Source organism: Stigmatopora nigra, chromosome 6 (genome assembly GCF_051989575.1).
Source record: "Stigmatopora nigra isolate UIUO_SnigA chromosome 6, RoL_Snig_1.1, whole genome shotgun sequence".
In the NCBI taxonomy this organism is placed as follows: Eukaryota; Metazoa; Chordata; class Actinopteri; order Syngnathiformes; family Syngnathidae; genus Stigmatopora; species Stigmatopora nigra.
In genome coordinates, this window is record NC_135513.1 from 3,449,801 (window position 1) to 3,463,466 (window position 13,666).

At 39.0% G+C, this 13,666-nt stretch overlaps 1 protein-coding gene across 1 annotated transcript; it reads right to left on the bottom strand.

Annotated features, from left to right (window-relative positions):
• Nucleotides 1-433: 433 nt before the first annotated feature.
• pi4k2b (phosphatidylinositol 4-kinase type 2 beta) lies at nt 434-11,635 on the bottom strand. The gene is made up of 11 exons (XM_077719618.1): nt 11,054-11,635; nt 7,365-7,516; nt 6,995-7,075; nt 6,783-6,902; nt 6,552-6,683; nt 5,210-5,363; nt 4,157-4,218; nt 3,574-3,676; nt 2,855-2,988; nt 2,667-2,726; nt 434-1,549 (listed from the first exon to the last, which is right to left on the bottom strand). The coding sequence occupies exons 1-11, from the start codon at nt 11,400-11,402 to the stop codon at nt 1,376-1,378; spliced, it is 1,521 nt and encodes a 506-aa protein (XP_077575744.1). The 5' UTR covers nt 11,403-11,635; the 3' UTR covers nt 434-1,375.
• Nucleotides 11,636-13,666: the final 2,031 nt, after the last annotated feature.

The window sequence follows — 13,666 nt, forward strand, 5'->3', positions numbered from 1 at the left end:
CATCCAATTTTAATATACTATTAAATACATTTTATTAGTATTAAACCACTAGTTATGTGTTGCTTTGTTAATAGATGGCGAATTAGAAGAAATAAAACATTTTTTTCCCAATGCAATATCCTGTTTTGTTTTTTTCAAAGGCTTGGAACAAATTAATTTGTTTTTAGCTCATTTCAATGGGAAACGTTTGTTCGAGTTACGAAAATATCGACATACGAGCTTAGTCCCGAAACAAATTTAGCTCGTATCTTGAGGTACCACTGTATAAATAGAGTAGATAATGGAATAAAACTTGAGCGTCAATTACAATGATCTATTTTGTTGATCAATAAATATAATTAAAAATTGAATTTCCCTTGTGGGACATAAGTCTTTCTTCATGACCCAAATGAGCAAAACATAAAAACAGCCACAAAATACAACAAAACGCAGATTAAATGCTCCCAAATGTTATTCTCTGAAACATACAACTCTCTCCATACAATCATGTGGTAATAAAAATGTCAAGATGCATAAGAAAAATTCATGGCACTCACTCTTCTTGTTAGCTAAATCATGACAACGGATTAACGGGGTGTCATTCTCCATGCTGTGATCTGAGTATACGCCAAAGAACAAATACATTCAATGTAAAATTGATTAACAGTATTCGCTCCCTGTGAAATGTTTAGGGACAATAGTATAAATAGTAAACATTACATTCAAGCAAAATTGTTATTCCAAGTCCGCAGCTTCCTCCAGTGAGGTTTAAATTCAAGTTTGAACAAGAATATATTTTCTTTTGTGTTTTTTCAAAAATCCATCTACAAACAAGATTTTGGCAGTATTACTGTAATAGTTGAAGACACTAGCTTTGTGTTTGTTCAACACTTTTGCCAAAAATGCTGGATTCATCAACTTTAGTGGAAAGAAATCATATCCACTCATTTCTGTATGTATCCTACAAAAGGCATAGTAACTATTTTTGGATTATCTTTTGGAATGCACTTTCAAAGCAATATTTTATGAAACTATAAAACACTAATAAACCACGGCGGAGTTTTGTCTTACTGCTATAGTCATTTGATCCACTTGTAGAATAGTAAATAATTGTGTTTGCCCTTTGGGTCACAATGAGCAACGAAGCTGATTCACACAGATTATCCTATCAAGCCTCAACTCTCAAGGAAACATTTTGATTTCATATGTTCTGCTGTCAACTTCTTATCATACATTACTTCCACCAAAACTGGGAACCGGTGAAAAGAAAAAAAACATTCACTACTTTACTTCCTTCAAAATATTCCCTCACTTGGTAAGATTAATAGCTAGGACTACTTTTTCTCCCCACTTCTTGCTTTCAGAAAGCCCCCCACCAAAGATTGATGTTCCCTCACTACCAAGAAGAGAAAAAGGGTCGCTTGCAGTGGAAGGTCTGAGTGAACGCATTGCCCAGGGTGACCACGCGGCCCTGGCCACCTGACCGGCTGCGCTCCACCACCACACGGGGCATCTGGACTAGCTGTAGAGGGCTCTTGCCATCCTTAAGAGCTTGGGTGAGATTCAACACCTGTTACAAGAAACATTTATCTGTGTTACATTCAGATAGCATTGAAATCAACAAACAACCATTGCCAAGTACTGTAATATTGCAGACTATAATTCACACTTGAGTACAACTTGCACTGAGCCACAAAATGCTCAATGAAAGGGGAAAAAAACAGAACTTTCACTGGAGTATAAGTAACGTTTTAGGGGGGAATTTTATGATAAAATTCAAAACAAAAAATAGACGTCATATAAAATGTTCATAGTGCAGGACAGGGCAAACATCAGTGAGACGTCTTCCATGACTTTTAGTAAGATGGCAAATAGGCTTGTTGCATTTTATAAGACTGTGTGGAAGCTACTTTGGTCTGATGGATAGCGCACATGACCTCGTGGAGGAAGAGAACGTTTCCCTTTTCATGTTTTGTTTGGAATTTGCATCAAGCACATCACCTCGATGGAGGAAGATGAAGTCTTCCCTTTTCATGTTTTGTTTGGAATTTGCATCGTGCACATGACCTTGTGGACAAAGAGGACGTCTTCCTTTTCATGTTTTGTTTAGAATTTGTATCGCGTACATCACCTCATGGAGGAAGACTACGCGGATCATATTCCATCTTTTTTGGACTTTGGATCGCCCTTGAAAATGCATCTTATCCTCCCGCGCCATCTAAGGTATCCAACGAGCCCAAGAAAAAATGAAACATGATGACAGTGATCAAAAAGGTGAAATTGCTAAATATGCTGAAGGCTGGCAATATGTATGCCCATGTAGCACACCGTCACGGCATAAATTATTACATCAAGAAGCAAACATTCGGAAAGAGGCAATGAATCCTTCTCCAAGGATAACAAGTGAGTGGTAACCACTAGGAATAGATTCTATCCCTTCATCTATTCAATAGAATATGAACCAAAAATATGAGTTTTACGGCGTAAATAAGGCGGTGACGCTGGCTTATTTGGTATCCAACCTATAACATGGGGAGGACGTCAACAGACTGCTCGAAGGCCACTAAAGACCCCCCCCCCTCTCCACACACACATTAGTGATGAATACAACGCCAAAAAAATGGCACATTTGGCACATATGGTTCGGCAAAAGGGCAATTGAAGAAGAGAGAACACGGAAAACTCACCTGCCCCCTCATCACTGACATCTGTTTCTCAAACATGGTCTTGTCAAAGCCTTTGTCCCTCTGATAATTGAGAGATTAATACTTTAGGTACTACCTTAGATCAGCATAGGCAAAATACTGAAGTATTTCATTCTGTTAGATTTCAAAACAAAAATGAAGACAGTGAAATGTGTTATATTGCTCCATACCATAAACATTTCATAGAGGTCCTCACTGAGGTCCTGCACAAAGTTCATGTCCGAGAGACGAGCCAGCACTAGCTCTCTGGTCTCCTGAGAGAAAGGCACCTTGGCCTGGGGAAGCCATGCCCAGTGAAAAGGGTCTAAAGAAAATAACATCAGTTATAAATAAATAAAAATCCAACCACCTTCTGTACTGTTTATCCTCATAATGTCCAATGTGCTTGAGTCTATCATAACTAACTATTGGCATGAGGCAGAGTAGACCCCGAACCAATTGCAAAGCAATTACAGTAATACCTTGACATACGAGAAATGCAACATTAGAGAAATTTGAGATACGAGGAAAATTCCGAGCAAATGTTTGCCTTCAGATGTGAGACAAATTTGAGATACGAGCATACGAGACGGCTCCCAATGCGGCCGCCAAATGGCCGACCATGCGAGAGGCTGCAAATGATAACAACATGTCACTGTCTTTCTCGCTGCATCTTCCTCGTATAAAGATATCTATGAGCTGTACAGGTTGCATTTTTTTTATTAATCAGTGCAAAATGGGACTCATACTTAATGACTAATTATTGCAAAAGCCTCCAAAGTAAATTCAAAATGACGCTGTAAATTCAATTACTACGGTTGATCATTCTTAAATGTCACAAAATCATATAACTGTGGTGGGTCAATGACAGAAAATTTATCATTGACTACATTAAAAGACCTCAACTTACACGCTCTCCATTCATCAGGGTGCTTGAAAGGAAAGGCTAGGCCATTGTCGATGGCTGCAATCTTGATGCATGGCGCAGAAATGTTTTCTGGCCACTCTATATCCTGGAGAAGTGGAAATACTAATGATTAATGAATAATGCTGACGTCACTTATTGATCTCTGTTCAAAATCCTGATCCACTGGTCAAACAGACAACATTACCTGTGCTTGTTAATTGCTCATCGGATAACAATGTTTGATTACAGGTGGAAAAACCACATTGGTGTTCACAGGCTCTTGTGGATTCTGGCCGTTTGATTATTTTATCGTCTTTCGTTTAACATAGTGAAAGACATAACTCAGTTTGTTAAATTATGATCATTGAGCGCAATCATCTAGTAAAATTTCCCCCATATTCATGCACTTTGCAAGAAAATTCTGAATGAGCAGATGAGGGGGTGCTGGAGTCTATCTTAACTACAGCACCAGTCACAGAACACCCTGAATCGATGGGCAGCCAATCGCAGCAGTAATTTGTAATGCCATCAAATTTACGAGCATGCACAAGATAAAAGGAGCATTATTTTTTATTATTAAACTCACCTTTGGTCCGTCACACACTCCTGGCTTCTCATACTTAATCAACCAGTTGTCATTTCCACGATCTAACAGAATAGAAGGAGTGTTTATGTCTAAGATGTACACACTTTAGTAACACAAATACAGTGGTACCTCGAGATAAGAGCTTAATTCGTTCCGGGACTGAGCTCGTATGTCGATATTCTCGTAACGCGAACGAACGTTTCCTATCGAAATGAACTAAAAACTAGTTAATTTTCTCCAACCCTCTGAAAAAACACACCAAAAACAGGATATTGGATTAGAAAAAATGTTTTATTTCTTCTAATTTGCCATCTATTAACAAAGTAACACATAATTAGTGGTTTAATATTACTAACATGTGTTTAATAGTTCTAAAATTATATGGATTTTGAAAGGGGGGAAAAATCAACTTGGATTACGATGCAGACACAGAATAAGTTTAATCAAACCTAACACTAAACTTAATTCTAATTTTGTTTGACATTTTAATACCTTTCTTCTTCCGGGTTGGCTCTTTTTGCCCCGTCTCCACACTGATTTTCACATGCAATCTAGATATTTGCTTTTGTATTCCCTTCAAAATATTCACAAAATGATGCAAATGTCCTCACAAAAGGATAACGCACGACCACTTGCCAACGAGAAGTAGCATATATAACTCTCGTATTAGCGATTGCCTCGCAATGACTAACGGGAGAAAAAAAAAACACTAAAAAAATGCAACGGTCCGCCCAGTGCTCGCAGAGACATTACAAAGAGTTGTGGGGAGAGATACAGTGCCCATGATCTTCTTATGAACAGCATCTCGCGTCCGCTGTCTGCCCGTTTATCGAAATTTGTCCTGTATCTCGAGATAATTATTTGTCCGAAATTGTATCTTGAATTGCTTGTATGTCAGAGTGCTTGTAGGTCGAGGTACCACTGTATACAGTATAGAAAATGCATGAAAAAGCGAGAGAGAAATTTAGATTTTTAAAACACAAATGTGATATCGATTGTCAGACATGAAAGCAAGAGTGCATGAGAGAGAACGTGAGAATGGAATACACTCACCTGTGTTTCGGATTACATAATCCAGTATGACGAGCCGCTCAAACTGTGACTGTAGCTGCTTTCTGATGTTCTCTGGCAGAGGTTCTGCCTCAAAGTGCCTCAACCAATAGTCTGCCTCGCGATAACCCTCCACGAACAGTTGGAATGAGCCCACCTAGCCAAACATGCAAAGAAAAAGAAAAAAACATTACCTTGTCAGCCTTTTGCAATTGTACAATGATGTTCAGTTATGCCATCAAATGGAAGAAATGTCAGTTGTTCCACTGTGATAGAATTGCTTCGGCTACAAATATTAGACAATATAAGAGCGGCATCAAAACGTTATATTTAAAAAAGACTGAGTATCAATCGGAAAAAAGGTGGCATGCCCTCTCTGGGTCACAGATGACGTCCTTTGCCAAGAGAAGGAGTATATGTATCTTGGGGTCTCGTTCATAAGTAAGGGAAGAACGGAGCGGAAGATCGACAGGCCGATCTGCAGTCACTGCACCGTTCAATCGGGGAGAAGAAGGAATTGAGGCGAAAGGTGATGCTCTCTATTACCGTTTCGATCTACGTTACCACCCTCATCTATGGTCACAAACTGTGGGTCGTGACCAAAAGAACAAGATCCCAGATACAAGTGGCCGAAATGAGTTTCCTCCGCAGGGTGTCCGGGATCTCCCTTAAAGATAAAGTGAGAAGCTCGGTCATTTGGGAGGGGTCCAGAGGGTACCCGGACGTTTGGTCGCCAGACGTTTGGTCAACGGAACCTTGGTCCCCGGACGTTTGTCGAACGGGCGTTTGGTCGACGGACAGTTCTCTCTCTCTCTCTCTCTCTCTCTCTCTCTCTCTCTCTCTCTCTCTCTCTCTCTCTCTCTCTCTCTCTCTCTCATGATCATCATTTTGAGAGCGAGAGACTACCTGGTTGATCGCTTTCAACAGTAAACTCTCTCTCTCTCATGATTATAATTTTGAGAGCGAGCGAATCCAGCGACCAAACGTCCGGGCGACCAAACGTCCGGGTACTCTGATTAGGATGTCCCCTGGACGCCTCCCTGGTGTGCTGTCCCACTATGTCTCCCGAGTGGCCCAAGAATGTCTTGGGATCCTCCTGGATGAGCTTTATGAAGAGGTTGGGGAAATCTGGCCTTCCCTGCTGAAGCTTAACTCCGCGACCTCACCTCGCATAAGCGGAACTGGCACCAGGTGACTCGGGGACCAGTGGTTGGGGACCGCTGTTGTAAGCTATATTTACACGATTTATAGTAAATATGAGGTTTGTGTTGAAAATGATGGGGCGATTAAAAAGCAAAAAGTAAAAAGCTTTTGCCACTGAAATAAAATGAGGAGATGGTATTACCTTCGGAGGTAAGCCCACTCTGTGGAAGCGTCGTCCCACTTTGGGCACTTTTTCTAAAGCGTACTTCTTCCCTTTAGATTTGGCTCTGTCTATGGCACTATAATGAAAGGTCTCACTGGCCAAATACACCACCTGATAGAAGAAACCAACCATTCAGTGCACCTTCTTCAGCTGCAGTCAGAAAAAAATAATAACTATACATTAATGTGCAATGCCAAGAGAGAGACTAACCTTTGTTTTCGGAACCACACATAGGCCAAGTTTGCTATCAACCAGCGAAGCAGCAGCCTCTGAGAGGTAACCCTGATTTGGCAACAAGCAGCCTCGCCCAAAACAACACGGGCAACAGAGCTAAACAAAGATACAAACATTAGTGATGCATTTCAAACCTATCTTCTTACAGTGATTATGTGTGAAGTCAAAACATGATGTAACATGAATACCTTGTGAAAATATTTGGTCCATTTGGGATTTAGATGACCGTATGGTTCCTCTGACTTTGGTTTGAAAACGCCGATGACTTTCTGTTGAGGCCAGAATTATCAAAGATGACATTTTATGACTAATTATTATTGTTCTTCTTATTCCAGTGACTACTGAGAGCATGTTATCCATACATTCCTGCCACGTGTTGCTAAACACATTCACTTGGAAATCCATCAGTACAGTCACTTATTAATCCAACAGCGTTTTCCGCCACTAGTATGCTCTAAAACATATTACATAATTTCTTTATTCAGGTATAGAATCATGTTTTACATTAAAAAAGGCACTTCAGTGTAATGAATTGTTACAGATGAGTGTGTAACTTACCCCTTTTGTGTCTTTGACAAAGTAACTCCCACTGGAGCCTTGGGAAATCCTTTCAGGAAAGGTTCCACCGTCAATAGCCTGTTCAGCAGTTTGGATAATATCAGCAAACTCAGGATCACCAGGGAAATGGTTGAAATCCCTGCTGTTGATACCTTAAAGAATCAATGGAAATTCAATTTGAATAAATGGAGCCCTAAGTATATAACCCTAGATTATCTAGATCAGTGTTTCCCCAACCACTGTGCCGCGGCACACAAGTGTGCCGTGGGAAATTGAAAGAAATCATACATTGTAATATTCCGAGTGAAAAATCGGAATACAGTCAATATCTTGAGATACAAGCTTAATGCATTCCGAGACCGAGCGCATATGTCAATTTACTCGAATCTCAAATCAACGTTTCCCAAAAAACAAACTAAATACAAATAATTTGTTCCCATACTTTGAAAAAAATACTAATAGAGTAACAAATAACAAGTGGTCATTATGTTTAATACTAAAATGAGACATTCAGTACAACAAATATATTCCACGGCGGCTTTTGAGGCGACCTTCCCGAATCTCGATATGAATTGGTGAGCCAGCTTAATCACACGTACACTACTCTAATGTTTTTCTCATTACAGGTCTCAGAAAAATGCATTTGTCCGCCCAGTGCTCGCAGACACATTACACGGGGGAGTTGCGAGGAGAGAGCCAGTGCCCCTGATGTTTTTATGAGCAGCCAATGAGAAGTAATATATACTGCTCGTATTAGCGATCGCTCAGCCATTCATGCTGAGTGACGGACAAAAACACTGAAAAAAATGCAACGCTCCGCACAGAGCTCGTAGATATCTGTTATACACAAAAGAGATGGGGCAAAAAAGACAGTGCACTAAAATCATAAACAGCCTCTCATGTCTTGGCCACCTGGCTTTATCGTATCTTTGAAATTTGTCTCATATCTAGAGATAATCATTTGCTCGAGAATTTCTTGTATTTGGATATGTTTCGATGTCGGGGTGCTCGAATGTCGAGGTACCACTGTATACCTCTATATCTCTCTATAGCTCTCTACAGCTGTCTATAGCTCTCTATAGCTCTCTATAGCTCTCTATAGCTCTCTATAGCTCTCTATAGCTCTCTATAGCTCTCTATAGCTCTCTATAGCTCTCCATAGCTCTCCATAGCTCTCTATATCTCACTATATCTCCATATATTTCTCTATTTCTCTCTATTTCTCTCTATTTCTCTCTATTTCTCTCTATTTCTCTCTATTTCTCTCTATTTCTCTCTATTTCTCTCTATTTCTCTCTATTTCTCTCTATTTCTCTCTATTTCTCTCTATTTCTCTCTATTTCTCTCTATTTCTCTCTATTTCTCTCTATTTCTCTCTATTTCTCTCTATTTCTCTCTATTTCTCTCTATTTCTCTCTATTTCTCTCTATTTCTCTCTATTTCTCTCTATTTCTCTCTATTTCTCTCTATTTCTCTCTATTTCTCTCTATTTCTCTCTATTTCTCTCTATTTCTCTCTATTTCTCTCTATTTCTCTCTATTTCTCTCTATTTCTCCCTATATCTCCATATATCTCCATATATCTCTCTTTTTTTACATTTTTGTGAACTTTAAAAAAATAATAATAATTCTTCAGTGCTGAGTCCTAGAAGCAAGCAGAAGACAGAGGTGGCTTCCGCTTGCGAGTTTCAGCGTGGATTTTCACATTCTTATTATATTTTTTTTTTTTTTTAATAATTATTAGCGTAAAAAATATCCAAAAAAAATAAGTCGCGATAATATATACATTTCAGACTAAATATCAGGCAAGTGGTCTCTCAAAAATGGCGCTCCACCATAAATGTGAAAAGGAGTGAATACAACAAAAAAAATGTTAAAAACCTATTTCGTCTTCAAGTAAAAAGGTAACATGAATGTGTATATATGAAGTAGTATTCAAGTAGAGGTAACATGAATGTTGCGTCAGAGCGTGTGATCAGACAAGACTGAGTACACATTGTACTCTGGTAAACACGTCAGCAGTGTGCAATTTTACTCCGCGTGTTGTCAAGTTTTAAACGTGGTGGTGATGACATCAAGCTAATGAAATGGCTGTAATTTCCCTACTCCTGGCACACCCATTCAACAGCTTTAGACAAGCACCTCATTATGTTTTTCATTTTATGCAAATTTTAACCCCTTGAGATGAAAATGTATTTTCAATTGTGTGTATGTATATGTACTTCAAGTATGAGATTTAGAGCTTCACCATCAAGTGTACAAATAACACCAAGGAAACAGACAAATAAACAATCAATAAGTTATATATATATATATATATATATATATATATATATATATATATATATATATATATATATATATATATATATATATATATATATATATATATATATATATATATATATATATATATATATATATATATATATATATATATATATATATATATATATATATATATATATATATATATATATATATATATATATATATATATATATATATATATATATATATATATATATATATATATATATATATATATATATATATATATATATATATATATATATATATATATATATATATATATATATATATATATATATATATATATATATATATATATATATATATATATATATATATATATATATATATATATATATATATATATATATATATATATATATATATATAACTTATAGATTGTTTATTTGGCTGTTTCCTTGTTGTTATTTTTGCACTTGATGGTGAAGCTCTAAATCTCATTATACTTTCATTATATATAAGGTCAAAACTTTATTGGACGCTGTTTGCATTCCACTAGTACTAATTGGCAAAACTAATATTTTAATAACATTAATTTCACTACAGACTACTTGCTGCACCCTTCTACTACTGTATATAAATGTCATACAGTGGTGGGAGGCAGTAATGGGAACAACATTATTAGTAAGTACTATTACCAGTACACTGAATTGTCTTACCACTGAGGACAAAGAGATTACTAGTACATAGAACTTAAAATAGATCTCAAGTGAATAGATTATCGAATCAACGTTTAGTTTGCCAACTTCTTTCCTTCTTGTGGCTTCAGCATGTCAGTGACAATGCAATGTGCCACTATACCCAGGTCATTTCATCAACATGCAATATTAATAATTAATTAACTGTTAGCATTTTGTTGATAACTAATCATAAATAGGCAATCCATCAGATGAATGGTTAGCACATCGGCCTCACAGCTTTGGGGTCCTGGGTTCAAATCCAGGTCGGTCCACCTGTGTAGAGTTTGCATGTTCTCTGTGTGGGTTTCCTCTGGGTACTCCAGTTTCCTCCCACATTCCAAAAACATGCATGGTAGGCTGATTGGACACTCTAAATTGACCCTAAGTATGGGTGTGAATGTACATGATTGTCCGTCTCCTTGTGCCCTACAATTGGCTGGCCACCAATTCCAGGTGTCCCCCACCTCTGGGATAGGCTCCAGCACCCCCAGCAACCCTTATGAAGATATAGCGGTTCAGAAAATGAATGAATGATCAAGTATAGGAACACCAAAGTATCAGCTAAACTCTGGTTTGCTTGGCACCGAATCTATTAGAACACACACGTACCTGGCTGGCCCATGTACGTCAATATAAAAAAAAAACACTTGTCATAGCAATCACATTCACTGCTTACCCGGCGAGGCTAACGCGTCTTTATCCGACGAAGAGCTGTGTCTGTTCCGCCTGCTCTTGTCTCGGACACTTCTCAACGGGGATGAGTCTCCAGCAAAGCTCGGCAAGAGCAAAGCGTCTTCCCCGGAGCCGTCCACCTCAAGCTCGGTCAAGACACTTTCATACGAGTCAGAAATTCGAACGGCAACGCCCGGGTTAACCTGGAGTCCCAAGCCCGCTGTGTTCTTTTCGAATAACACACTTGGACTATGTACAGTGATTATATTTGACTCGGATTGAAAATCCGCCGTTGTCCCAGTATCCAACGAGCCTTCGAATGTCTCTGTCGGGTTGCATTCTGGCATCATCATTGTCGTGTACTTCTTACCACTTGATTGTTACTCCCCAATAGAATGCTGCTGTAAACTTCCCGTAGGTGTCAAGAATCCATTCTCCGTATATTATTGTAACGTTGGCAGCGGAGGGACACTAAATACCTTATTCCATGACAGTTTAATGTTTTTATCCACTGTACCTGATCGACTAGATACGCCGAGTCGCCGACTACTGAACTTCCCCATTCACCCATCACGCATGCGCACTATACTGTTTGCCACTGTTGCTTTCACTTGCTGTTGGGAAATCGGGAAGCGAAATCCGAACGATTAGATTTCATTAAATACCACTACGATTTGTCAAAATACTGTAACTTTCATAGAACTAATGTTGCTCTGAGGGTGATCAAGATATACAGAATAAAAGAAAGTCGATAACAATATGACTTGAAAGTTGCGCGCTTACCACATTAATGGACTCATTTCGGCAAATCTCTTTATGTCTCCTGGTCACCACCAGATGTCAATACTGAAACAGACATGAAAATGAAGGAAGAGAGTCGAACAAAATCAGAAATATTTTATATAATGCTTTCCAAATTCATTCATTCATACATTTTCTGAACTGATTTATCCTCATTATGGTCGCGGGGGGTGCTGGAGCCTATCCCAGCTGACTTTGGGCCAGAGGCGGGGGCCACCCTTAACTTTTGACCAGGCAATTGCAGGGCACGAGAAGACAGAAAAAACATTCACTCTCTCACTCGTACCTAAGAGCAATTTAGAGTGTCCATTCAGCCTAGCATGCATCTCTTTGGAATATGGGATGTAACTGGAGTACCCGAAGAAAACCCACGCAGGCCCGAGAAGAACATGCAAGCCTCACGCAGGTGGACCGACCTAGATTTTAAAACAAGTCCCCTGCTCTGAGGCCGACGCGCTTACCACTCATCCAAGGGGCCGCTCCTATTTATTCATAAAAAAACATTTAAAACTTAATTTTTGATTGTTTTCATATATGTTTTCATTTAAAAAAGCATTATCTCATTCATTTTTACTATGTTCTTTTCGGAATGTGGGAGGAGACCAGAGTACCCAGAAAAAACACACACAGGTCCAGAGAGAACATGCAAACTCCACACAGGTGGACCGACCTCGATTTGAACCCAAAACCCCAGAGCTGTGAGGCCGACGGTCTAATCAATCGCCTGATTATTTCCCCCTGTGTTTTAAAGGCAAATGTATTGCCATAATTCAGGGGTACAACACCTGCTTTCCCCATATTTAACTATTTTGTCCTTGGAGATGAACTCATAACTTTACTCTCATATATTCAATTCATTCATTCATCTTCCATAGCGCACATCCTCGAAAGGGTTGTGGGGTTTGCTGAAGCTTAACCCAGCTGTCTTCGGGCAAAAGGCAGACTACACCCTAGACTGGTCAGCAGTCAGTCGCAGTGAACACAGAGAGACAAAACGACCATCCACACTCCCAATCATACCACCACCAGCAGGAATTGAGCCTGCGCCTGCCCGCATCGAAGTCAGGCGAGTAAACCGCTACAACACGAGGCGGCTACTCGGATATAGGTATCCTTACTTCATTTCAACCATAGACTATTTTCCATTTGCCTGGTTTACTTTCTCTGTGCTACAGTTGGTGCCACTTTACATTCAAAGTCTCACTTCCTCACTTTCATATCCATCTGCACTTAGATCACAATCTGGATCCTACGCTCACTACAAGTCCTTGCTTACCCATGGCTCTTCTCCATGATTAACTATCCGGGCCTTTCATACTGTAGCTATGTATTTGAAACACATGCAAAAGAGCAGTCAGCCAGCTGGTTTCATCAGTCATGTGCTCTGTAAAGGAAAATGTTAGGGGATGAAGGAGACGTAGGGAGAGGAGAGAGTAGAGCAGGCAAAATATGTTTTGGATTGAGCAAAGGGAGGGAGTCTGTGGGAATTTGGGAGATGAGTTGAAGACATTCAAAATCATTCTAGACATTGACATCAGTCCATCAACCCCACTGTACCTTTGTTGTGCAGAGATTTCTCCTCGTTTGCTTTGTAAAAATACACCGTTTGTATTTTTTTGTAATGGCAAACAATGTAAGAAGTATTTGCACAGAACATGATCCTGTATACGTAGACACTCATTGTTACATCTCACAATGTGATCTGCAGTCTATCTGTCAATGTTTCCCATCACTAGATGACACACCTACATATGTTGCACTTTTGGTATTGAATCCAACAGTTACCATCATTTGGGCCCCCATTCACCATAATTAA

Bases quoted from the DNA above. Each gene is read 5' to 3' on its own strand.
- pi4k2b (XM_077719618.1), bottom strand. From the start codon at position 11,402: ATGATGATGCCAGAATGCAACCCGACAGAGACATTCGAAGGCTCGTTG. The intron at 6,903-6,994 runs GTATTCATGTTA...ATCTTTGTTTAG, and splicing joins GGACCAAATATTTTCACAAG to CTCTGTTGCCCGTGTTGTTT. The intron at 6,684-6,782 runs GTTAGTCTCTCT...TTCTTCTATCAG, and splicing joins GTGTGGTTCCGAAAACAAAG to GTGGTGTATTTGGCCAGTGA.